General features: G+C 41.4%; 7 protein-coding genes and 2 non-coding genes across 9 annotated transcripts; 6 read left to right on the top strand and 3 right to left on the bottom strand.

Annotated features, from left to right (window-relative positions):
- Positions 1-2,720: 2,720 nt before the first annotated feature.
- On the top strand, positions 2,721-2,793 carry TDEL0Ftrna5T. The gene has a single exon. It is a non-coding gene; the product is annotated as a tRNA-Thr (tRNA).
- A 403-nt stretch (positions 2,794-3,196) lies between these two features.
- TDEL0Ftrna2V lies at positions 3,197-3,270 on the top strand. Its single transcript has one exon. It is a non-coding gene; the product is annotated as a tRNA-Val (tRNA).
- Positions 3,271-8,558: 5,288 nt separating this feature from the next.
- DAL5 (allantoate permease) lies at positions 8,559-10,187 on the bottom strand (the record flags this gene model as incomplete). The annotated part of the gene is made up of 1 exon (XM_003682539.1): positions 8,559-10,187. The coding sequence occupies one exon, from the start codon at positions 10,185-10,187 to the stop codon at positions 8,559-8,561; it is 1,629 nt and encodes a 542-aa protein (XP_003682587.1).
- Positions 10,188-13,181: 2,994 nt separating this feature from the next.
- On the top strand, positions 13,182-14,846 carry MNT4 (putative alpha-1,3-mannosyltransferase; the record flags this gene model as incomplete). Its single annotated transcript, XM_003682538.1, has 1 exon — positions 13,182-14,846. The coding sequence occupies one exon, from the start codon at positions 13,182-13,184 to the stop codon at positions 14,844-14,846; it is 1,665 nt and encodes a 554-aa protein (XP_003682586.1).
- A 617-nt stretch (positions 14,847-15,463) lies between these two features.
- Positions 15,464-17,101, top strand: TDEL0F05630 (uncharacterized protein; the record flags this gene model as incomplete). The annotated part of the gene is made up of 1 exon (XM_003682537.1): positions 15,464-17,101. The coding sequence occupies one exon, from the start codon at positions 15,464-15,466 to the stop codon at positions 17,099-17,101; it is 1,638 nt and encodes a 545-aa protein (XP_003682585.1).
- Positions 17,102-17,441: 340 nt separating this feature from the next.
- Positions 17,442-18,380, top strand: URA1 (dihydroorotate dehydrogenase; the record flags this gene model as incomplete). Its single annotated transcript, XM_003682536.1, has 1 exon — positions 17,442-18,380. One exon carries the CDS (start codon positions 17,442-17,444, stop codon positions 18,378-18,380), a length of 939 nt encoding a protein of 312 aa, XP_003682584.1.
- A 231-nt stretch (positions 18,381-18,611) lies between these two features.
- Positions 18,612-20,009, bottom strand: TDEL0F05610 (histidine phosphatase family protein; the record flags this gene model as incomplete). The annotated part of the gene is made up of 1 exon (XM_003682535.1): positions 18,612-20,009. The coding sequence occupies one exon, from the start codon at positions 20,007-20,009 to the stop codon at positions 18,612-18,614; it is 1,398 nt and encodes a 465-aa protein (XP_003682583.1).
- A 568-nt stretch (positions 20,010-20,577) lies between these two features.
- SMU2 (Smu2p) lies at positions 20,578-21,234 on the top strand (the record flags this gene model as incomplete). Its single annotated transcript, XM_003682534.1, has 1 exon — positions 20,578-21,234. One exon carries the CDS (start codon positions 20,578-20,580, stop codon positions 21,232-21,234), a length of 657 nt encoding a protein of 218 aa, XP_003682582.1.
- On the bottom strand, positions 21,224-22,450 carry POT1 (acetyl-CoA C-acyltransferase; the record flags this gene model as incomplete). The annotated part of the gene is made up of 1 exon (XM_003682533.1): positions 21,224-22,450. The coding sequence occupies one exon, from the start codon at positions 22,448-22,450 to the stop codon at positions 21,224-21,226; it is 1,227 nt and encodes a 408-aa protein (XP_003682581.1).
- Between the last annotated feature and the right edge of the window lie 137 nt (positions 22,451-22,587).

Genomic DNA, 22,587 nt, shown 5'->3' with positions numbered 1-22,587 from the left:
GTACTTTACTAAGAACTGATAATTACAGAGGTTCAAATATTTCGAAAAATACCCGCAAGAATGCTTTACCCATTTCGTCTGTCCGAAGAGCGAACGAGCATGAAGCGGTTGTAAGCAGTCCAACCGCAACACAAAGAGAGTTAGAAGTGGGCACTGGAATACCACGAATATCTATGATGGCTTTCTAAGAGCTGTGAGAGACCGTACAAGGGAGCGTATATTGCAAAGCTGCAAAGCAAGTGTCTCCATACTGGTATAGTAATTCATATGTCGCTTTTGAATGCTATTACAGCTTGGTTGGATTTTAATATCTCATCTGTGATTTAACGCTTGTTCGGATATGTAACTGTTGTATTCATGCCACAAGCTGTAGTATAATTGATTCTCTTGTATTTTTGAAATCATTGTTTTGTTCAAGTCAACTTATTTTTCATTGTGAACTGAGTTAGAAAAATAACGAAGTAAAACAATGATGATTAAAATTAACGTGCAGAGGATTTACTTGCTCTCCGCTGTAGCTCCTGCTTAACTCTCCGGTAATTGAAACTTCAAACATTGGTCAGTAAGTTTAACTCCTCAGCAATCATCGAATCACGGGACTAAGATATATTTCAAGTGTTTCTAGCTCGTAAACACCCTCACGAAAACGAGCCAACTGCAGTGCATATAATGGCACGGTAAACACTGGACCCAAGTATTAGTACGCAACCTTTTGACCCCTTCCTGTTATCACGCGGCGATCACAGAGAACGTTAGAGTGCATGCAATTAAGGACCGATCTAAAAAACAACCCTACAAACATATTGAGTCTGAGGTGGACCCCCAGCACCAGTTTAAGGATCGTTTAGTATCATATTTACATCTGTGGGAGCTCAAAATATCCACTTCTGCACATAGTCAGGTTTGCAAAGGGCCAAGGGCAGAAGATCATTAAACAACCCGGTTTAACCGTCAAATACGAGCCGCTATACCATATTATTTATATAGTTATGTTACGCTCAGCAAGGAGAATAATATATATCCCTGCTGCTCTGTTCAATATACCACTAAAACATGAGTACTTTAGCTCTTGAAAGTCACATTATACGATCGAAGTTAAGCTTGTAGTGCCAGTTGTAAAACGTCTTTCGGACCTCCTGACAAAGAGTTAGACCCCCAATATCGTTTCTAACGTCCTTTATTATCATATAAAGCTTCTAGCTCTCCAAAATCTCCCGATTTGACGAACATTTAGGTTTGCAAATTCATTTAGGTTTGCAAGTTTTGGGATTTTGTGTCAAAATGACTAAAGTCAAAAAACACCCTAAATGACCAAATTTCGAGCTGAAACCAAGATGAATGACTATAAATGGCGTGGAGAATAGAATGGTACTAGTCTCAGGCTCCGAAAAGCTCAAAAAGATCAGAATAATGCTGAATTCCTTGCGGATTACATTAGTTTTGCAAAAGAGTCATAGTTTCCTGGATTTTCACAAGACAACTCTCAACCGGAGTCACTTCCACATTTTTACCCGTTTCCCATTTTTTTTTCGAAACATGTCAAAATAGCAACCAGATCACTGTTTTGTTTTGTTAGCTTGGATCCGAAGATCTGGCGCGATGTTAGTGGTGTTCTGCTGACTTTGTGAAATAGGCCTTTCCGTGACATTCACGTTTAGGGATTCTAATTGAACCGTGCGACTTGGATAATAGCTGTCAAGTTGCATCATTGCCAGGTTCTCCAAGTTGGGTACTGGTCATGCCACTGCGGAATCAGCTATCTCTGTCTTTCACTGCCTTACTAGCTTGTTGTCCCTTTGAAGCTCAGTCTGGTGGATAGTCGGTATTGGAAGAAGCTGGTTGAATCAAAGTACGCTGGTCTTCATGTTTCCGGTATCAGATATGCTCAAACTGTATACGTCTGCAGGTTTGACGTCTCCACCAAACATGGGCAGCTAGGTGGCTATAGAAAGGTGAAAGCTCACCAAACTATAGGGCTTAGATTTAGATCGGAGCTATGTAAAACGAAATAGCCAGTAGATATGTGTGGAAATACCCGGATCAAGTGCTAGAGTGGACACTAGAACTAGGCCATTACGACAAGGGCTTGTTTTCATTTCACTTATCAATTCCTGAGCTAACAGATGTTTTCTTCTTCCTTTCTAGAACTGATGACGTAAACTGTCTAAAAGTCAACAACCTTGAACCTATAGATATCCTACCCTCAGTAACGCAAGTCGCATCTCTTAGATTTTGAACTGAAGGCCCTCTATAGTAAGATATCGATCTGTATACAATCTACCGTTAGAAAGAGTTTATTTCATTGCTTGTTGTAGTTATATGTTATGTCATTGGAGTATTAAAGGGACAAAGAAAGCTTAACAGGATCTTGGTCTATGTTTTTCTACTACATGCCAACACTGACAAGCTGTCGTCAGCAAATGAGTATACCACCTTTATCTGTTTTTCCCTGGATTGGATGGAAATTGCCGTGCCTTCGTACATGCAAATATCCGTTAAAGTCTGTTTTTTGTATTGAAAATATAAAACTGAGAAAAATGCTATACTCATTTTAATTGATGTATCATGGGATCAGAAACAATACATATAGATTATTACCAGGCATGCTATCTCGTTATTCTCTATATAAGCCAAACCCCCCTTCTCAAGATCTCACATGTGGCTTTATGACTTTAATCCGCTCTTATATATAAGTGACCAAATTCCAAGTCAAAAAAATAGCTTCTATGGCCAAGTTGGTAAGGCGCCACACTAGTAATGTGGAGATCATCAGTTCGACTCTGGTTGGAAGCATTTTAATTTTTTTTGTTCATAAGCTAACGAAGGAACATACATTTGAAAACAGATGATGTTATCGTAGTCGAGAATCAAAAGTAACTGCAAAGCATGTGACTACCGAGCGAGATATAATAAGCCGGGGCAAATCGCTTTAATATGTTATTTCTTATATTTATCCCAATCCCTAAAAACAACCTACTGCTCTTCCGCAACTAATTCTTGAATTACATTGCAGAAGGTTCGAGTATTTCGTGAAGGTTAAATTGCTTGCATGTATTTGCTTCCCCGAGGCTCATTAATGATTTTTTCCACTTTGATGCGACCTGCGCCATTCCTTTGAATTCGGTTGAAAGCTAACTTTTGCATGTCGAATTACTGTGGTATTATCGGTTTATTCGTACAATATTTCAATAAAGTTGGTTTCGTGGTCTAGTTGGTTATGGCATCTGCTTAACACGCAGAACGTCCCCAGTTCGATCCTGGGCGAAATCATTTTTTTTTGGTAATTCGTCATGATTCTCAAGGGCATATTTAAAAACCACTTCTTCGAACACGCCAGCCAGTAATCGTCCGTTTTCTAACAGTATTTTCGTAACCTTTCATATCTAGGTCACTCATCAATTGAGAACGTTTGGGGCGTTCAAGCAAAAAATGATTGCATGGCGAAAATGAAATTACCAAGAACTAACTCATTGGCGAGAAACTGCGCATGTGATGTTGATGAATAAGGCCGTGATCCCACGAGAAGAGTTGTAATAAGTATACTATAAACAATCAGAGATCTCATAGAGATATCGCAAGACGGATTGAATACAAGGTGCAGTACCCAAGGACCTGACTGTACAATAGTATTGAGCCCAATGAGAGAGGTTATATATCAGGCCTTCAACATAACATTGACTGTGCGAAGGCGCTGGAACGCACACTCATAAGACATTTCGAAAATATTTGCTTAACCCGTTAGGATGGCAACAAGAGGTGTAAAGGCCAGATGCGACGTCTTATTGATGTGCCCTAGATTCTCCAATCGATTTGGATCTGTTTACCACGTTTAGTAGCGCCCACAAAATGCGTACGGGTATTAACGAGCTCAATGATTCGGGGTAGTCAATGATCACTAGTGAATCGAATATTGATTAGATTGGGTTTTGGTAAAATGTGACTACTCTGACAATTTTCGTGCCTCCTCTTTAAAAACTCGTCTTAACCTAAAAGCAATGGTAACGTTGTCGATTCTCACCGCAACATTTATCAACATGTAGTCTAGCATCCAAAATTATCACAAAAGACTGTCCAGAAAAGCTAGTGACATGAGGCTTTTCGGGATATTGATACCGCAAGATGTCATTACATTCTTAAACTTCCCTGGTTATGCTTTCGTTCACCGCCTGTGTCCGCAGATGTTTTATCAGTGGTGATATCATGCATAGACCATGGTATCAGAATAATATAAGCATCTTTCAACGTCAGAACCCGGTTATTCACCACAGGCCACAATAAGAGCTTGAAAACTCATTATGAAATCGAATTCAATCTTAATAAAATATCCAACCTAGCCAGTTGTCAAGATTTTTACCACGAAAATATGAAAATACGTAGTGGGAAATGTTTGGCGGGCAACTGAACTATGCTCCAACCAAGTTCACGCGTGCTAGGAAATTGAGGTATGATTTGCATTGGGCGGAGCAGTATAGTAAACGTGATGGTATGCGTAGCAGTTTAGTAGTAGAGATCTAGTCATCAGATTTATTTTGCCATCGATAGAATTACGCCGCTTGAGTAGGTAGATTAACAAATGTGGTAGCCCTTTAGTCCTGTCAACTGTGGAATTTCAGCGAATGCGAAATAAGCCAGCGATAATTGCGAATCGGAAATCTTCAAAAACTCGCTTCTGACGCAGTAAAAATAGCGATCAAATTCTCTACCTTCGATAAGAAGTTCCAGTGGAGAATCAAAAAAACAACTTACTTGAATGTGTGATCATTTTGTATCTGGTTACATTGATGGTAAAAACTTTATCGGTCGGCTCCTAAAGGCAAAGACATCGCACAGGGAATAATGCACACCCATCAGCGGATTTATCACCGATTTATGCCTCTTTCAACCTTGATTGCTAGCGCCAAGTAAATTTTTTGAATGGTTGATCGGTCCGAATTTCATTGAGGATTGTGTAGTGGTCAAAGCTGGCTCTCATTAAGAGCCAAAGAAATGGCCTAGAGCCGAAAATCTCCCTTTTTCTTTAGAATAATCCTCAAAGTTATGATTAAGTTCTCAATTGTTCTGCTCTGGCATATCCTGATTGCGTTCATAGAGAGAAGATGTCAAAATAAAGCTAAAGAAGAACAATGCGAACAGCCCCATGACTCTTAACAAATGAGAGCATATGAATGAATGGCGCTCGAACAGGACCAGTCCGATGAGTCGAAGTTGAGACAGCATAATTGAACTGGCCTAACTCACACTTCACTTTGGAGAGCTTATCTAGCGCTCTAGCCCTAACACTCGGGTAACAAGCGTTCTACTAGGAACGCATTCGAGCTCAATGTAAGACTCTGGAACTTGTAGCAGGCATCTCTTTCTGGACTAAGCCTCTCAAGCAGCTGAGCATTTTGACCATGCAAATTGTGATTAAGGCCTTCTCGAGAATAATCTCATTCCTGCTACAGGACAGTCGTGAGCATAATCGCTTCTCTTTCCTTATAGGATGCTCAGAGCAACAACTCAGACAGATTGGGTAATCATTCATTGGTTTTACTGACTGTAGACTCGCATTATTTGCCGCAGGATCCCCCTCCCCAATGAGGTGGCATTTGTAGTCGGAGAACGCATATGTTATTAAGATATCTTGCGATAAGCAGAATCTAGGGGAAAAAACATGGCGTAACACAGGAAATCATGGTGATTCCCCGTACTTTTTACTTCATAAGGTATTGGAGGACCAAATATTTTAGGTCAACCTATTCGCTCATCCAGTCAATGAGATGACATGCCTCGATATGGAATATCTGAGGCCGTAAACTCGATGGATCCTGGGTGGATTCTAAGATCGATATTGCGCCACGATGATCTTCAACGTCTAAGCAACAACTTCAGGTAACAGCGACGAGCAGGCTTGGCGAATATATATGCAAAGTAGAAGTATCATCACAATTGGAAACTGAATGGGAAAACGTCGAACTACGTGCTAAACGCACTTTCTGGGAGCCTCGTCTCACATCTGAGGCAATCATAGTGTCATTAATCATGCTAGAATGGCTATGCGCAGCTTTGTAGAGCTATTTGTATAAAGCATTGTTGTGATATCCAGAATTTTGATGCCGACATTCCTCATCCAATAATTGCTGTATGTGCTAGTTGCTTTCTATTCGCTAAATTCCACAGTGTATGAGATCAATGAGTCAGCACTTCTGGAGGTCAAGCCTGACTATTCCGCCCGATATTAACGCAATATTACTTTGACCTAGCATTGCTTTTTGAAATACAAACTGTCCAGATGTTATCAACTGTAGTTTAAGAATCTCACTCAGTTAAATCACTTAAGAAAAGTCAATGCGCTTGTCTACCACTCATTGAATACATGTTCAACTTGCCTTAGCACATCCCTGCTGTGCAGGCGTTCATAGACTGAATTCTCGCGTATCAATCTTAAAAGTAAAAGCTACGGTTGGGCACAAAACTTCTAGCCAATCTTTTATTGATTAAAGAGATACTCTCATCCACTAGTAATCATTCCAACTAGAAAAAAGCTTATCAATCTAGTCGCTCGCCGTATGTCTCGTCCTCATCCGTTACTCTGGAACTTATCTAGTGTATGTTTGTTTCCATTCCGATCTCTACGACAGCAAATGATCAAAGATGGACATTGATTATCAGCTGGCAAATATGGGCAGTTGGAATGAACTGAAATTCACAAGAAGTCAGTCTTGGAGGATTGAAATAGGCGGTAAAGCAAAGATAAAGATTCTCAAAGAGCTCCTATCCGAGTTGAGGCAGTTTTAGACGTACAAAAACAGTTGGACACGGGACAGCAGGCCACACTAGAGCGACATGCTCTTTGATGACGAAACGCTTCAATACAAAGTCAGCAGTTTCGATTGCTATTACCACGATTTACCACGATTAACTTTAGGAATTATTGATAGGATAGGATGCATATTTGGCTATCGTAGTGCTTGGATGGAAATTTTTATCTGTGTTCGCATTATTAGATGCGACCTCCATTCTGCAACAAAGAACCCTCACTAGCAAACGGCTTTGAAGGCGCAGTTTCTCAAACCACTCTAAGGCAACTACAGGGCCGCCAACAAGTGGGAGGCAAAAGGCCTATGTATTCATGGCCTGATCACCCGATAAACGGAATCCGCATCAGAGGGCCTCGAATGCACCTGAGGCGGGCCTGGATAGACCTAGATTCATTCTATCCGGGCCCAGCGTCTCCAAATTGGGCTCGATTTGAGTCTTGAGGGTTTCTGGTGCCTGAGAAAGCTCTTCAATGATCATCTTTTGCTAACATATGTCATGGTAAAAAGGTTTCAAAGCCTTGGATGAAAAATAAGCGTTTCGCAAGCTGCGTCAAATGTCATTGGCTTTTAAACGAAGCAAAACAACGTTCAGCAGTATTAGAATCCTTTGCCACTGTTGCCAGACAATGAGATGGTATGTCATAGATTCATAGGATTTGGCAGGTTACAAAGCATGATGACATCCCATTGTGAAGGTGGCAAAATGTCTATCGTTGCTCGATTCCTCAAGGACCTTACCGTACATTGCTATCTCTCTTCCCGATGCTTGCTGGAGTTGCAAGACTGCGTCAAGAACATCAATGGCAAATTCAACTATTCCTCAGTGCTCAGTGTTTGCAGAGCTTGCAGAGCTTGCAGAGCTTGCAAAGCTTAACGGTAAAGTCCCTCGCCAGAGGAAGATCATCAGAATTACAACTCGATGACAAAGTAGACAAGCAGCGAGAGTCCTTGTGGAAAGGCTAAGTCGCCGACCCACTTACTGACTGTCAAACAATCCCGATAGAAACTCATGGTTTTGCTGTGCCTGAGTTCCATTAATGAAATCTCGTCATTAATTCGAATGTAATTTTGATTTATATTATTTTTATATTTTAATTATATTTCAAACACGAAGATTGACAGCTCTGGCAGACAATCAGTTGCTAGTATTCTAAACCAAGGAACTAGGGAGGTAAATCTTTGTTACGTGTGTGATGATATAAATAAAAGGCTATCTGCGGTTTCCATGGTTTCCTGTATATCATTAGACCAATAGTTCCCAGAAGAACCCTACAGTTATAAGTTCGAACCTATAATGAAGCTTAGTAAGAAGGAGATAGCTAATATTGAGAGTAAAAACTCTACAAGCAGCCAATGATAGAACATGTGATTGACATGCTACGTTTAATGACAGATACGATCTTTATGATCCTCTCGTTCAATGATATCGAACGTAACACTCGGCCGACTGGTGACAACGATGATGACAATGAGAAGTGATGGTACTATTTGTGAGCAACTCGATGATTGTAAAAGTTCTTTCACTGGACTATGAACTGCCAGCATGCCAACGAAGCGCCACATGCCCTTGCCTAAAAGATGCTGGAATGTGATAGCTACAAAGCGGGGCGGTGAGTTCGTTTCCAGTAAGCGGTTGTGGAGGTGCTTATTCGGATGGACTTCAGATTTTCCACTAATATTGTTTATTAAAGCTTGTTATTACATAGATGAGAGTTTGAGCTTGTTCCTAGTCGCCGCCAGGGCATCATGGCTGTAAGCTCATAAGACGTACCTAAAATGTGGATTTTCAAAATCAGTCAAATCTGCAAACTCAATGTTCTCAATTTCAGGTTGTTTGGTCTCCATTGCAGCCTTGTCACGTCTAATGTTCTCCCTGTAGTTCAACACATACAATGCTGCAAGAATGACTAAGCACGCACCATAGCATACAACCATTGCGATCTTTGCTCCTGTGTATGGTTTTTGGTCGAAGGTCCGTGGACCCACCAAGTTCCCTACTGCGTAACCGATTAGATTGATCGAAGATACTGTCCATTTCTTTGTATAACCAATTGTGTTGGCGGAGACGCTTGCCAGGGTACAGATGAAAGCAACAGGAGCAAGGTACTGTATGAAAACACCACCTAGCCTGGCGTGCTTGTTCTTTTGAGCAAACGCTAACATACAGGTTCCCACAAAGACGATGGCAATTGCAAAAAAAGACCATACAAGCCTGCTGTCCAAAAACCTGATTTTCTTGGTGAAGCAGAGATACGAGAGATACCCAAATAGGGGTACGCCGACCCATTCTACAGCAGCAGGGACCATGTTAATCAGCAAAGTGTCCTTAGTGGAATAGTTAAAGTCCTCGCTGAACAAAATAGACATGAAATTAGTCAAACCACCATTAGGAATGTTATTCGCAAAAGAGAATAAAAAGTACAGCCATGTTCTAGGATCAATAAAGGCTTCTTTGATCTGGTGTTTCTTTATATGATGATTACCGAAACCTTGCTGATTTCCTCTAATTCTTTGAACAAGCAATAGCTTTTCACGCTCGGTTAGGAACCATGCTTTATCGGGAGAGTCTGGTAGATGAATTCCAATCAAGAAACCAACAAAAATCGTGATGCAACCGGTAGTGATGAAAAGAACTTTCCATGGGGCAATGGAATATGTGCTGCCCTTTGTGAACAAGCCATACGCCATGGCGCTCCCCCATACCCCACCGAAACCGTTAAACCCAAACCATATGCAAATTCTCAAAAACTGCTCCTCTTGCTTCCAATATTGAGCGGTGATGATGGTAAAAGCAGGTGTTATTGCGCTCTCTAAGAAGCCCAGCAGACATCTAAGGAAAATGAAAGAAGCATAATTGACAGAAGGAGCCGCGTGAAGAGCTAAAACTAATCCCCATAGAATAACGATAGTTGCTAAGGTCTTTATCAGGTATTTGCTTTTCTGCATTAGAGGCGGTAAAATAAACAGACCTCCTAAATAACCAAAGTAGAACGAAGATCCCACCCAGGAGTACTGCGTACCATGCATGTGCAAATCGGTTCTCAACCCCATAACAGCTGCATTACCATTGGTCGTTTTATCCATAAATTGGATGGCATATAACAAGCACATCAAAGGAAACATGCATAGATCGATTTTGCGAACTAACTTCTTGTCTTCCTCTGGGGTCAATTCAATTTCTTTAGCTTTCAAAGCTAATTTCATGGCTTCATCGACATCGCTATTAATGAAAACCTCATTACCATTTGGACTTAAGATGGAGGTAATTACGTTCCTGTCCCCAATTTTATCTTCAGTGAATGAGACAACATTGCCAATCTCTGCTTGGCCGACGTCCGACGAGCTATTTGTTGTAGTTTTATCAATTCTATCAGCCTTATCGTCCATTATTGGTCTAATACAATTAACTTTCTGGATCTTTGAACCTCGAAAAGCCGAGATGAGAACACAAATCTTTCATCTTTATATGTGAATGCTGCGTCTTCCGGTCCCTGAAGTCGGATCATGATATCAAAGTTGCCAAGATCTGGCCGAAGTCCTATGCAATCGGAGTCACCCGAACCTTGGCAATCTAGGTATCGGCTAATCGAAATTATTCCGCCAAGAGTAATGTAGATACCATCTACGAGATAAAGTGGCTGGACACGCTATGTTAAGTTTGGAAAGTTTTCATTGTGCGTGGAGTATTCAGCGAATGATTTTGTACCTTCTGCCTCATTCGCGTTATCTTATCGAGCGCCTCGAGATATTGAGCGAGCTTTTCTCAGAAAAATCGTGGGCGCTTCAAAGAGCGCCTGCAACTGCTCATGCACATTTGCCACGATAGGTAGGTGTACATTTATCAAGGGCCTCGCCGAGCCCTTGATAAACTCGCGGTTCAACTCGCGGTTCAACTCCCGAACAGATTTCGCACTGGCTTTTGCTTGCGTCTCTTATCGATCTGTCCAGTTCATACAATGGAAAACTTAAAAATCCCTGGAAGTGACTCTCAACAATCCTATCGTTTTTTCTCCGGTTTCGCATACTTAACAGTTCTCTTGTTGTCTAGTGTCAGGCATGCTTTTGAAATTGAGAGGCTGCTATTGGAACTAAAATCGGAGATTTCGAGACGTAGGGTCTCTCGCCTTATCTAGCTCTCTTCTTCAAGGTTCGGCTCTCATCTATCCCGCAGAGTGAAGCCACAGGGCACTTGCAACGCGCTAACGCACGAAGGCACCGTAACTCATCATAGTCCATGATTTCCTTCACTCAAACTATTAAGAATGGAAGACCTTTCTTTTGCCATTAAATGCTCGCAATGGGTCTTGAAGATTATGTTTTTCGCTGCGTTAAAGTCCCTGTTGAACACAGAGGCGCAACCTACACTGCTATATATTTTGGCGTGCATTATGTTTCCGCAAATAGAACACGTCTTGGAGGTATAAGCCTTATTAACCGCACACTGGCACCATGGAATTGCTCTGCCTTCATCACCAAGCGATCGTGGAAGGAGCAATGAGCGAGAGTTGCCATGCTGGACCTTGAATTTCGGGTCAGATTGGTGCAGTGGTGAAAATTCGATGGAGGAAAAAAGATGTTTTCATAGTTCTAACACAAATAAGAGGCTGATTTCTGTGCATTCTCTGGACGACATAGGAAATTTTTGAGACTAACCTCTGTGCTCTTCTTGCGATCTGCCCACTTGGCGAATTTAGACTGTGCGAGGTGACTTCTGTTGTCGATGTTCAAGGTTTTCGCAGCACCTCGTACCAGCATTTTACTGACTGAATGAGTGCTGTTAGTTGACTAAATGAAACAAAATATCTGAAAAAATGACCCTCTTTAATTTCCAGCATCTGTTGGGCACTGGAGTAAATGAGACACTCTGATTCTGAGTGTTTTAGGTAGATGTATCATGCTTGCATCAACCTGTATCAGTGCTATGAAAAAAGCCTAGAGAATAGGAATTGGAAGTGGGAAAAATTGCAAACCCTTTTCTGCTCGACCAGGGTTTGGCCTTCATCGGCGATTTAGCTGCAAGAAAAGCTAAAGAGGGTTAAAAGTATGATATATCCCAAGGGGGACAGCAGGTATCGTAGTTTTTAAATGTGCGGGATTGTGAGTCATGGAATCATCGATGTTCAACGAGCTTGTTATGACAATCCATGAAATTTTAGTAGGTCTCGATCCAGCCGAAAAATCGACCTCGACAATAATGACAGAATAATGGGAAGCACAAACAAGAAAGAATCACAGGACCAGTTGAAATTTTAAAAATCGATTATTTATTGTTTAGTGTTTAATATTTTGTCAAGCTCGGTGTGAAAATAAGCCCTCTAATTCACGAACTCCGCTATTGAAAAACATACCTCAATATAACCTTTCACTAACATGATTACATATTTTAACTCTTAGTAATATTCGAGAAGTTAAGTTTTCCTATTAGTGACATTACTTTGCTCTCAATAACGTGAATCATAAATGTGTAATGTCACGCTAATCGAAAGGCACACCATAATCAGCAGGAAAATCAAAATTACATTCGAATCAATGACGAGATTTCATTAAGTGGAACTCAGGCTCACAATGAGGTTATATTTAGCTGTTCTTTATTTTATATGTTGATATCAGATCATCTGCAATTCAATGATAGTAGTGAGAGCACTTATTAATAATTACATTAAAAAAACCGATCATTAATCCTTCATTTGACATCTAGAAATTAGGATAATGAGCTCAGTGAGTGTTGACTGGCCGACAGGGGTAGTTCACCAGCCAAATTAGAGATTTGAGCCTTCGACGAGGGATAATTCCACTAATAAGCAATTGTGAGAGCCACAAGCTATTTCAGACTAAAAAAGAAGAGATTATTCATATAAAACATGTATAACTTTTGCCTATCTACGAAGTTAGTAATTAGTATGACTGCAGTTGGCAAATAAACGGTAATAAACGGTATTGTCCAAGAATATTCCTGTCAAGCAACTTTAAGTATGGGCAATTTATCAAAGCTAGCATCATAGAAGAAGACACTGAATTAGTGATTGTCTACTTTAGCTTCCACAGCAGAGGCCTACTGGTCTCATATCTCTCTTGGGATCTAAATTATGGCCTTCGGCCGAGCGAACGAGTAATCACTTCTCGTTTTATAACTGAATAATTATGAAAGAAGGCGATTCTACCTCAAAGATGCCCGAGGATGGTAATATCATAAAACATTGGCATCAAGCATAAAAATGTGAATAGTTGTGACGCTATTTCAGGGTCCATCATTCAGAGATCTAATTACGCGAGATCGGCGTCGACTAAAAAATTCATTACTACTTGTCGATCAAGTTAGACAGGAAAGGAGCGTTAGAGCAGATTTACGAACAAACTGCCTCCAAAGTCGTAGATTCCGCGATGATACTTTCTTATGCGACTAGAAGAAGAAGGGCTGTGCTATTCTCTGTATTCCTGCTCTTCACGGTGATTATCTTGATCAATCGAGGAGGCCCGCTGACTAAAATCTATCGATCAGTAGATCTCACAGAAGAACCCTGCATCAAGCACCTAGCAAAATTCAATCAGAGACCGTTCAACTGGCCAACCTTCATACCTTTTTTATGGAAAGACAGTGATGAGATCATCGATAGGGTACGAAAATTGCAAGAATTCGAAAAATGTGTGATTCAAAAGGGTGCCGTTGAACTTGAAGCTATGGATGATATTCAGAGAAAGCTCTTTCCCTATTTAAATTTTGAAGCAGCAATGAATGATAAATTGAATTTTTGGCCAAAATGGACAAGGTGGGACCGAAGCGCTTACAGTGCCTCGATGCCCCATTTCTCCCTTTTGGACAACTCTTTCACGCACGTAGAAAGTGTAAAATACAACCCAAAGACAAGTTTTTGGGAAAATTGGTATACGTCTATGATGCAGGCAAATTCAAAAGGTATAGTTATCAGCATTGGCGATGGGCAAGTCGCTGACACTATCAGGCTAATCCACGTACTTCGATACCTAGATAACACTTTACCGATCCAATTGGTTCATAAGGGTGACTTATCTAGCGCTAAAGTGGAGGAGCTGTTCAAAGCGGCTCGTGAGCGTCGGTCAGATGGATCTCCACCACAAGAGCTATGGATTGTGGATGTGAAAAACCTTCTCAATCCTGCCATGATCTACGAATTCAAAAGGTTTAGTAATAAATGGTTGGCTTTATTGTTCTGCTCATTCGAAAAACCTATACTGTTGGATGCTGACACTGTCCCGTTCACTAAATTAGAAGAATACTACGATACTGATCAGTTTAAAAAGTATGGAACTGTTTTCTTCAAGGATAGAACACTGACGGCTCATATGCTTAACAGAGGACAAAGGAGGACATTGAAGAGGATCTTTGACGGGCTGCTGACTTCTTCTGACAGGCAATCCTCCGCGGACTCATATTATGGCATTCAAGATCCAATAGTGCAGAAAGCATTGGAAAGAATCCTTAAAAAGCGCCAGAAGCATATCATGGAAAGCGGGTTGGTGGCCTATGACAAGAAAAAACATCTATTTGGCTTGTTAACTTCCCTCGCTCTACAATTCTCCCCTTTGAATGAATATTTTCATGGTGAAAAGGAGTGGTTCTGGATTTCTCAACTAATACGTGGAGTCCCCTTCAGCTTCCATCCTGTCGAAGCTTCGAGTGTTGGAAGGATAGAAAAGACATCTGAAGATGAGTTCCGTGTTTGCTCCGTTCAACTATCTCATACCGAACAAGATGGATCTATTTTGTGGCTAAATGGTGGACTAAGAACCTGTAAGTTTGACAATTGGGACTGGGAATACGAAAATAAGCCGTCACTCAGCTCTGTGTTCAGTAGCGCCGAAGATCTTAGAAAAGTTTATCAGTCACCTGCGGTACTAGAGGCGGTTATTTTGCCTGAAGCGGAAATAAGGCCTTGGGCTGTCACTGATTTCTGTATGAGGTACCATTACTGTACCTATTATAAAGAGAACGGACCAGGAAAGCTTATTCTCTTCAACGAGGCCAAGAAGCGCAAGTACCAGAAGATTGTCGAAACATGGAATCGTTAGTCTCAAAAATTTTTTTTAGGTGATGACAATACTATAATCCACCAGTGTTCGACTACTTAACTGAAGCTGAGCCTATTTTTGTTATTTGACATCAGCTTACAGTGTCAGAACAGAGAATGCTTGCCGAGCACCCCGCAAATGGTGCCTTCCGATCATCATCGCAGCGGGGCCCTCAATTCCGTTGATTACCTTGCGCAACTGGATTGATCTTGCGTCTGCCTCGCGTCTGCAGTCAGGCTCTTGGCGACCTACGGCTACCTCGCTTGCGGCTGGACGAGCGGCTATTAGTGGAAAGCTCCACTTTCATCGGAGATAGCAGTTGGCGCCACCAACAAAAGTTTATCTCCGGTTGTTTGAATACCGCTAGCTAAACTTTAGATGAGCAATGTTGAACCTTCCTTACATTGCTAGCTTTTGAGTCAGTCGTTGGATTCCTCGGAGCTGTGGAAAGTGGGATTATGTTCAGCATATGGAATTTTTTGGCGGGGTTTGAAGTATGCCAAATACCTTTATGGATGAGTCTTGGAATATAAATGGGGGCCAATATCACCTGTTGACAGAATAGCCTGTCTAGTTTGGAATAGAAGTAGAACAACTGGAAAGACGATCAAGTCAAGATGATCGATAATACCGAGAAAAAAGACACTTCAATCACTTACGTTGAAGATATCAAAAACATTGATTCCAATCCTATCAAAGATGCTGCTATTGTAGAGGTTGGTAGCGAGAAGGACTTCAAGTCTGATCTCCCATTACAAGATGCTCTCGCTGCTAGTGAAGAGAAAGTTCCAATTTTTGAGAGTCGTGACAGAATCCCAGAATCCTTAAAAAGTCTGTCCAGAGAAGATCTAGAGATCTTAGATAAGAAGACAACAAGAAAAATGGATCTCAGAATCCTGATTATGGTTTGCTGGATTTACATCTGCAACTACTTGGACAGAACCAATATTGCTTCCGCGAGATTGGGTGGTCTTGAAGATGACTTGAAGCTAACCTCAACTCAATACCAGACAGCCATTTCTGTGCTTTTCGTCGGTTATATTACAATGCAGATACCATTTAACATCGTCCTGAACCGTTTGGGTAAACCATCACTCTTTATCTCCGTGATCATGACTGTATGGGGTATTATTTCAACAGCCACTGGTGGTGTTCAAAGTTATGGGGGCCTCATTGCTGTGAGAGTTCTTCTGGGTTTCGTCGAGTCTGGTTTCTTCGGTTGCTGTCTATACTACTTGTCCTGTTGGTACACCAAGAGAGAGTTGGGGCTCAGAAACTCTATTCTTTACTCCGGATCCTTGATCAGTGGCGCTTTTAGTGCTCTTATCTCTATGGGAATCATCAAGGGTATGGATGGCGTCAAAGGATTGAGAGCTTGGCGTTGGTGTTTCATTATTGAAGGTGCAATCACTGTGGCAACCGTTCCATTGGCCTACTTTATCTTGCCTGATAATCCTTCGAACACTAAGTTCCTATCCCAACAGGAGAAGGACCTGGTTATGTGGAAGTTGAGAATGGATGTCGGTGACTCCGATGACGATAAAGAAGTCCTTGGAGAAGGTCAGGACGGCCATAACTCATTCAGATTTGCTCTAAGGTTAGCTATGGGGGATATTAAGGTCTGGTTACTAACTGGTTGTTTTTCATTCCTAGTTGCTGCTTGTGGTGTCACTAACTTTTTCCCCTCCGTTGTCAAGACTTTGGAGTTCGACAAAATGGTGACCTTGTGTCTGACAGCCCCACCTTATTGTATTGCAGTGGTAACCACTTTCATCTGGTCTTGGCATTCAGACCGTACGGGCGAGAGGTTTTGGCACATTGTCGCGCCACTGATCTTGGCCTTCATCTCATTCATAATTGCCGTCTCGTCTCTTAACACTGTGGCGCGTTACATTGCAATGTGTTTGATGCCTACTGGTCTGTATTGCCCATTCATTTTAATCATTTCATGTATGTCGATTTGCGTACCAAGACCACCATTAAAGAGAGCAATTGCTTTATCTCTCATGAACTGTCTAGCCAACTCGACGTCTATTTGGAATGCTTATCTATACCCAGAGGACAACGCTCCTCGTTATGCCATTGCAATGGCATGTAACTGTGCTTTTATTGGGATTGCCGTGCTATTCATATTCTTGTTGAGACTTTACTTGGCAAGATTAAACAAGAAGATCGCCAACGGTACTATGAATTGGTTCAATGAGTTTGGAAATGACGGATCGCATGTGAAACCCGATTTCAGGTTCACGATATAGATCCAGACTATATAATCATGATATTACGCTGTACATGCATCTATCATGTATCGATTTGTACATTTAATAAGAGAAAAGGGACAAATGCTAGGTGTTTACATCGCTGGTTACTCATCCATATGACTTGAATGAGGTTCTTCATGAATTGAAGGATTTCGACCGTAGCTATTAGCCTTCGAAATTTATCTCGATCGTACATGTCTTAAAAATTTTGCAGGCTACGCGAAGTAGCGTGAGATGAGGTGATCAGAGCTGGAAATTGACATCGCCATATGTATAAAAACGATAATAATCTAAGACTACTAACAGCTTTCAATAGTTGTATTGAAGCAAGCTTAAAATGTCTTTGGCAACTAAATTTGGTGGTTATACCTATGAGAACCCTTTTATGAATGCATCGGGTGTTCATTGCATGAGCACTGATGAGCTAGATGAAATGGATAACTCTAGAGCTGGCAGCTTCATCACCAAGAGTGCGACAACATCTCACAGAGCCGGAAATCCAGAACCTCGTTATTTTTCAGTTCCTTTGGGAAGTATAAACTCTATGGGGCTCCCAAACCAGGGTATTGACTATTATCTAAACTATGTCCTCGATCGTCAGAAGAGTCACCCAGATTCCAGTCCGGTGTTCTTCTCCGTGGCAGGCATGAGTGTCGAGGAGAACCTAAACTTACTAAAAAAAATCCAGGACAGTGATTTCAACGGAACTACAGAATTAAACTTTTCCTGCCCTAATGTACCTGGTAAACCACAAGTTGCTTACGATTTCGAAATGACTCAGGAGATTTTGTCTAAAGTTTTTGAATTCTTCAAGAAGCCTCTAGGTGTCAAAATGCCACCCTTTTTCGACTTTGCTCATTTCGATGCCATGGCAAACATCTTAAATCAATTCCCATTGGCTTACGTTAACTGTATCAATAGTGTTGGTAATGGTCTTTACATCGATGTTGAAACGGAAACTGTTGTTATCAAGCCAAAAGATGGATTTGGTGGCCTTGGTGGTGAATATGTTAAACCTACTGCTTTGGCGAATGTCCGGGCCTTTTACACTCGTCTCAACCCCTCAATCAAGATCATTGGAACTGGCGGGATTAAGACAGGGCAGGATGCATTTGAGCACTTGTTGTGCGGTGCCACTATGCTACAAGTTGGTACAGAGCTATACAAGGAGGGTGTCTCTATCTTTGAACGCTTAGAAAAAGAGTTGAAGGAAATCATGGAGAAGAAAGGCTACTCCACAATTGATGATCTCCGTGGTAAGCTGAACAGTTTATAGGGTTTATTTGAGGATAATTACCCATTCCTAGCGCTTTGTACAATAATAGATGATAGATGATAAAAATGATAGAATTTGAGTTTATTTTTTGAGAACTAAAATAATGCAACCTAGCTATCGTGAGATGTAGAAGAGCAGAAGATCGGCTCAATGACAGTGTGCCGCGTCCGGAGCAATCTTGGTATCGAATGAAGAAGGATTTCCCTTCCGATGTTTTTTGTATTGATTCGATCATTGATCTAACAATGTAGAGTTGTAGGTAGTAGTGTTGAAGTCCCAGTAGTACGTCAACTGAGTTGTATTGCTGACAGAAGTGACATTGCAAGCAGTCACAAAGTCTAAGTTCTGCAGTCTGCTTTCAGCGTAGTCGTAAAAATCGTCTTCAGGACACGAGAAACCAGGACCAGATGAGCAGGATTCGATTGGAATAACCGCATCGTTAACAACATATCTGACGTAAGATGAGTTTGAGCACTGGAATTTTTGAGTGTAAACTCTGGCGCCCATTGGAACTTGCCACGACTTACGGAATGCATGATCACGGAAAGGAACATGAGTAGCGTTCAATGGACGGCCATCATCGAACAAACCAATAGTTGTTAGGTAGTTCAAAATATCAGTGTCATGAGTGAAACTTAACCAGACGCTTTGATTTAGCTTATCGCTTTGCTTCAAGAGTTCCACAGTGGCATTGAACAAGTTGGCACCAACATCTTTAATCAATGGATAACCAGGACCATCTGAGTAATAGTTTGACAAATCGTCGTAGTAAGAGTACTTGATTAGCTCTTCCTGAGTGAAGACTTCACAGACGTCACTGTAACCACGAGCACTGATTTCGAAAGCACACCAGCTGAACAACATGAAAGAGTCGGTGGTTGTTAAGTTTAGCCCTGGATTTTCTTTGTTAAGTCTTTTAGCGATATCTTTCAAATAATCATCAGAGTAGGCATCAGTGATGTTACTGAAGGCTTCTTCATCCCAAGCAGGGCAAGAATATCCAGCACTAATGGTGTTAGCACCAGCGGAAGGTTCTTCATCGATGACTTCCATAGTGATGTTAAAATTTGGCCCCAGTGCTTCAACAAACCATTCAGCAGTGTCATACACTCTTCTAGAGTTTGTGGTAAATGCTGAGAATTCGGTGTTATTTTCCAGCAAATCACTGTATTGCTCTAAGAATTGACGAGCATGTAGTTTAGCGTCCATTTCACCAGTATAAGGGTTTAAAGGATTCACAGAATTCTCTAAAGTAGTTTCCTGTTCCAAATCATCCAAATCCTGAATGAAAAATTCGTAGTCGTCGTTGAGGAATGACAATGAGCCATTGAAAGTGCTGGTATAGTTAGAGATCTTGTACCAAGTATTGAAGATCTTACGTCCTCTGCTTTTCGAAGGGTATCTCTCACCATGTCTTGCGATAAGCTGGACTTGGCTCATCTCACAAGTTTCTGGAGCATCAATCGGAATACCATAATCGCCCGGGTATGAGAAATATGGTGCATCACCAGCCAAGTATGGGAATATGTCTTCTTGGGTACCGATCTTCAGAAGTTCGTTCAGTTTTGGAATGACGGAACCTTGTGCAATCGACGAGGCATAAAGTGCCGTTACAATAGCTGACAACATGATGGCCTCTTGTCACTTGGTTCGTTATGAGGGCAATTCATCGATATTAGTCTTAGTTGGCTTTTTATACCATGCTCATCGATGAGCATCATTGGAACATTATTTTATTCCACTGTTTTTAGCATCCAATCGTTCTCATTAATTTGGGAACTATAAGAGCTGGCTGCTTCTGATAGTACTACAGTGCTACAGCGGCTTGCGAAAATTTTACGAGGTGTCATCGTAGAAAGACCTTTCTTACATGTCTCATCAACAATACAACCATCAAATTTTTCTTTTTGAAGGTTACTTAAAGAGCCGAACTGATTTACAGAAAGTGTCAATTTACCTGCTTTGGGTAAAATCAAAACAGTCTCGGCTGAAGAATTTTTACAGATTTAGTGGTGTCATGAGATCACTGAGCTACTGCATCATCAATGCAGCGATTGGATGTTGTAAATTTCGAGAAATGTAGTTAAAGGAAGCCTTAGTGATTCTTTTTGCTTTTTGAATTTCGGGTAACCCTTGGTAAGACGTTGTGTAAAAGCTTTAATCAATGGAGTAAAGATGCGATGAGCCAACTAAAAATATGCACTCTCTACCGATGTCAAACCTCCACACGACAGACAATATGCACTCTCTACCGATGTCAAACCTCCACACGACAGACAATTCTAAAAAAGGTTCTCACAGTGGCACGAATAGTCAGAAGTCTAAGAATTCGCAGAATAAAAGCATTTCAGGTAAGCACACGAAGAAGAATAGCAAAACCATTAGTTCAGTGAGAGCAAGCAAATTTGACCCGAAAGATACTCAGCAACGTCATGATGAAGTTAATCAGTGTTTCCATGTCTTGAGCAACAAAAGTATAAAACTTTTCAAGAAAGGTCCACATATGACCTCTTATGGTTTATCACTCGATATCAGAATTCCAGATCGTCTAAGAGCCAAATTTACATTGAATGTGCCGCACGAATATCCCAATGCACCTATCAAATTGCATTACAAAAGGAATGAATCCAGCGAAGATCATTCACGAGAAGAGTTACTACAATTAGTGGTTAAAAATTTCAACATCAAAGCCCGTGATCTGTTACTGCAGAAGATACCCATAATTTCACAACTGAACTACCTAGTATATAGGGCGGACGTACTTGCGATGCCCGATTTCAGACAGACAAACCAACGAGAACGGATTTTTTATGCCGCTTTTGCGACAGACTCATGTACGGCTACTACTCCTTGATGAATACGGCAGCGGCACCCATACCGGTACCAATGCACATGCTCACGACACCAATCTGATCTCTTTTTAGTTCACGTAATATAGTGGCCACCTGCCTTGCACCGGTACAACCTAGTGGATGCCCTAACGCAATGGCACCTCCACGAGGGTTCACTTTCTCAACATCGATTTGTAGTTTGTGAATGCAGTACAATGCTTGGGCGGCAAAGGCTTCGTTGATTTCAAAGATATCAATATCATCAATGTTTAGATCGACATCCTTAAGTACTCTTGGGATCGCGTAGGCGGGTCCGACACCCATGATTTCGGGAGGAACCCCGACAGATTGAAATGCGGCGTAACGACCCAAGATTGGCAAATCCAATTTTTCCGCAACTGACCTTCTTGCTAGTAAAACTCCAGCCACACCATCAGATATTTGCGAGGAGTTCCCTGCCGTAGTAGTACCTTTATCCTTTATGAAGGCCGGTTTCAAATTACCCAAACTCTGAGCAGTGACATTTGCACGAGGGCCTTCGTCCTTTTCGACTTTTTTACCATCTGGTAAAGTTATGGGCAGGATTTCGTCCTGGAAATAACCCTTACGAGAAGCATCATCTGCCTTTTTGTACGATTGAGCGGCAAACTCATCCTGCATCTGCCTAGTGATCACAAATTTGTGTGCTACATTCTCATTGGTGAACCCCATAGGGATCAAACACTTCTTAGCCTTAGGATCCTGCTTCAGCTCATCCGATATCGATCCTAATGGGTTTACTGCTCCGTAATTTTTTGACATAGATTCGACCCCGAGAGCCAAACCAATGTCGATCTGCCCGACTCTTATCTTGTTGGCGATATCATTAACAGCAGTCAACCCAGAAGAGCATTGCCTGTTCACAGCGACAAAGGGAGTCGTGAAGGGGATCCCAGCAGCCAAACAGGCTGCACGATGCTCTGTAGCGCCAGCGCCCATGTTCAACACGTTGCCACAAGTGACCTCTCCGATCAGTTCCTTATGATCGGCTATGCTTGAAGGCAACCGATCAAAGAACTCATTTAAAAAATGCAAAACCAGATAGTCGGTATTCAAATCTTTGAAGGATCCTTTGAAACCTTTACCAATAGCTGATCTATGTGCACTTACAATAACAATATCATCTGCTCTCTGTTTCCTCACACCGCCCCGAAACTCACTTGTTAGGTGATCCTTGATCTCTGCTAACCTTTCTGTCATTATCTCTTTTTTGCTTTACACTTCTTCTTTTATCCGATTCCAAAAAGTGATATGATTATATGTTGCTTCTGGTGCTTGATCGTCTTTATATATGACATGGGCGGTTCTTATAGGGGAGTATTAGATGTAACAGGCGA

Source organism: Torulaspora delbrueckii, chromosome 6, assembly GCF_000243375.1.
Source record: "Torulaspora delbrueckii CBS 1146 chromosome 6, complete genome".
NCBI classification, from domain to species: domain Eukaryota; kingdom Fungi; phylum Ascomycota; class Saccharomycetes; order Saccharomycetales; family Saccharomycetaceae; genus Torulaspora; species Torulaspora delbrueckii.
Note: the sequence above shows the minus strand (reverse complement) of the source record. Positions and strands in the feature narration are given on the sequence as shown.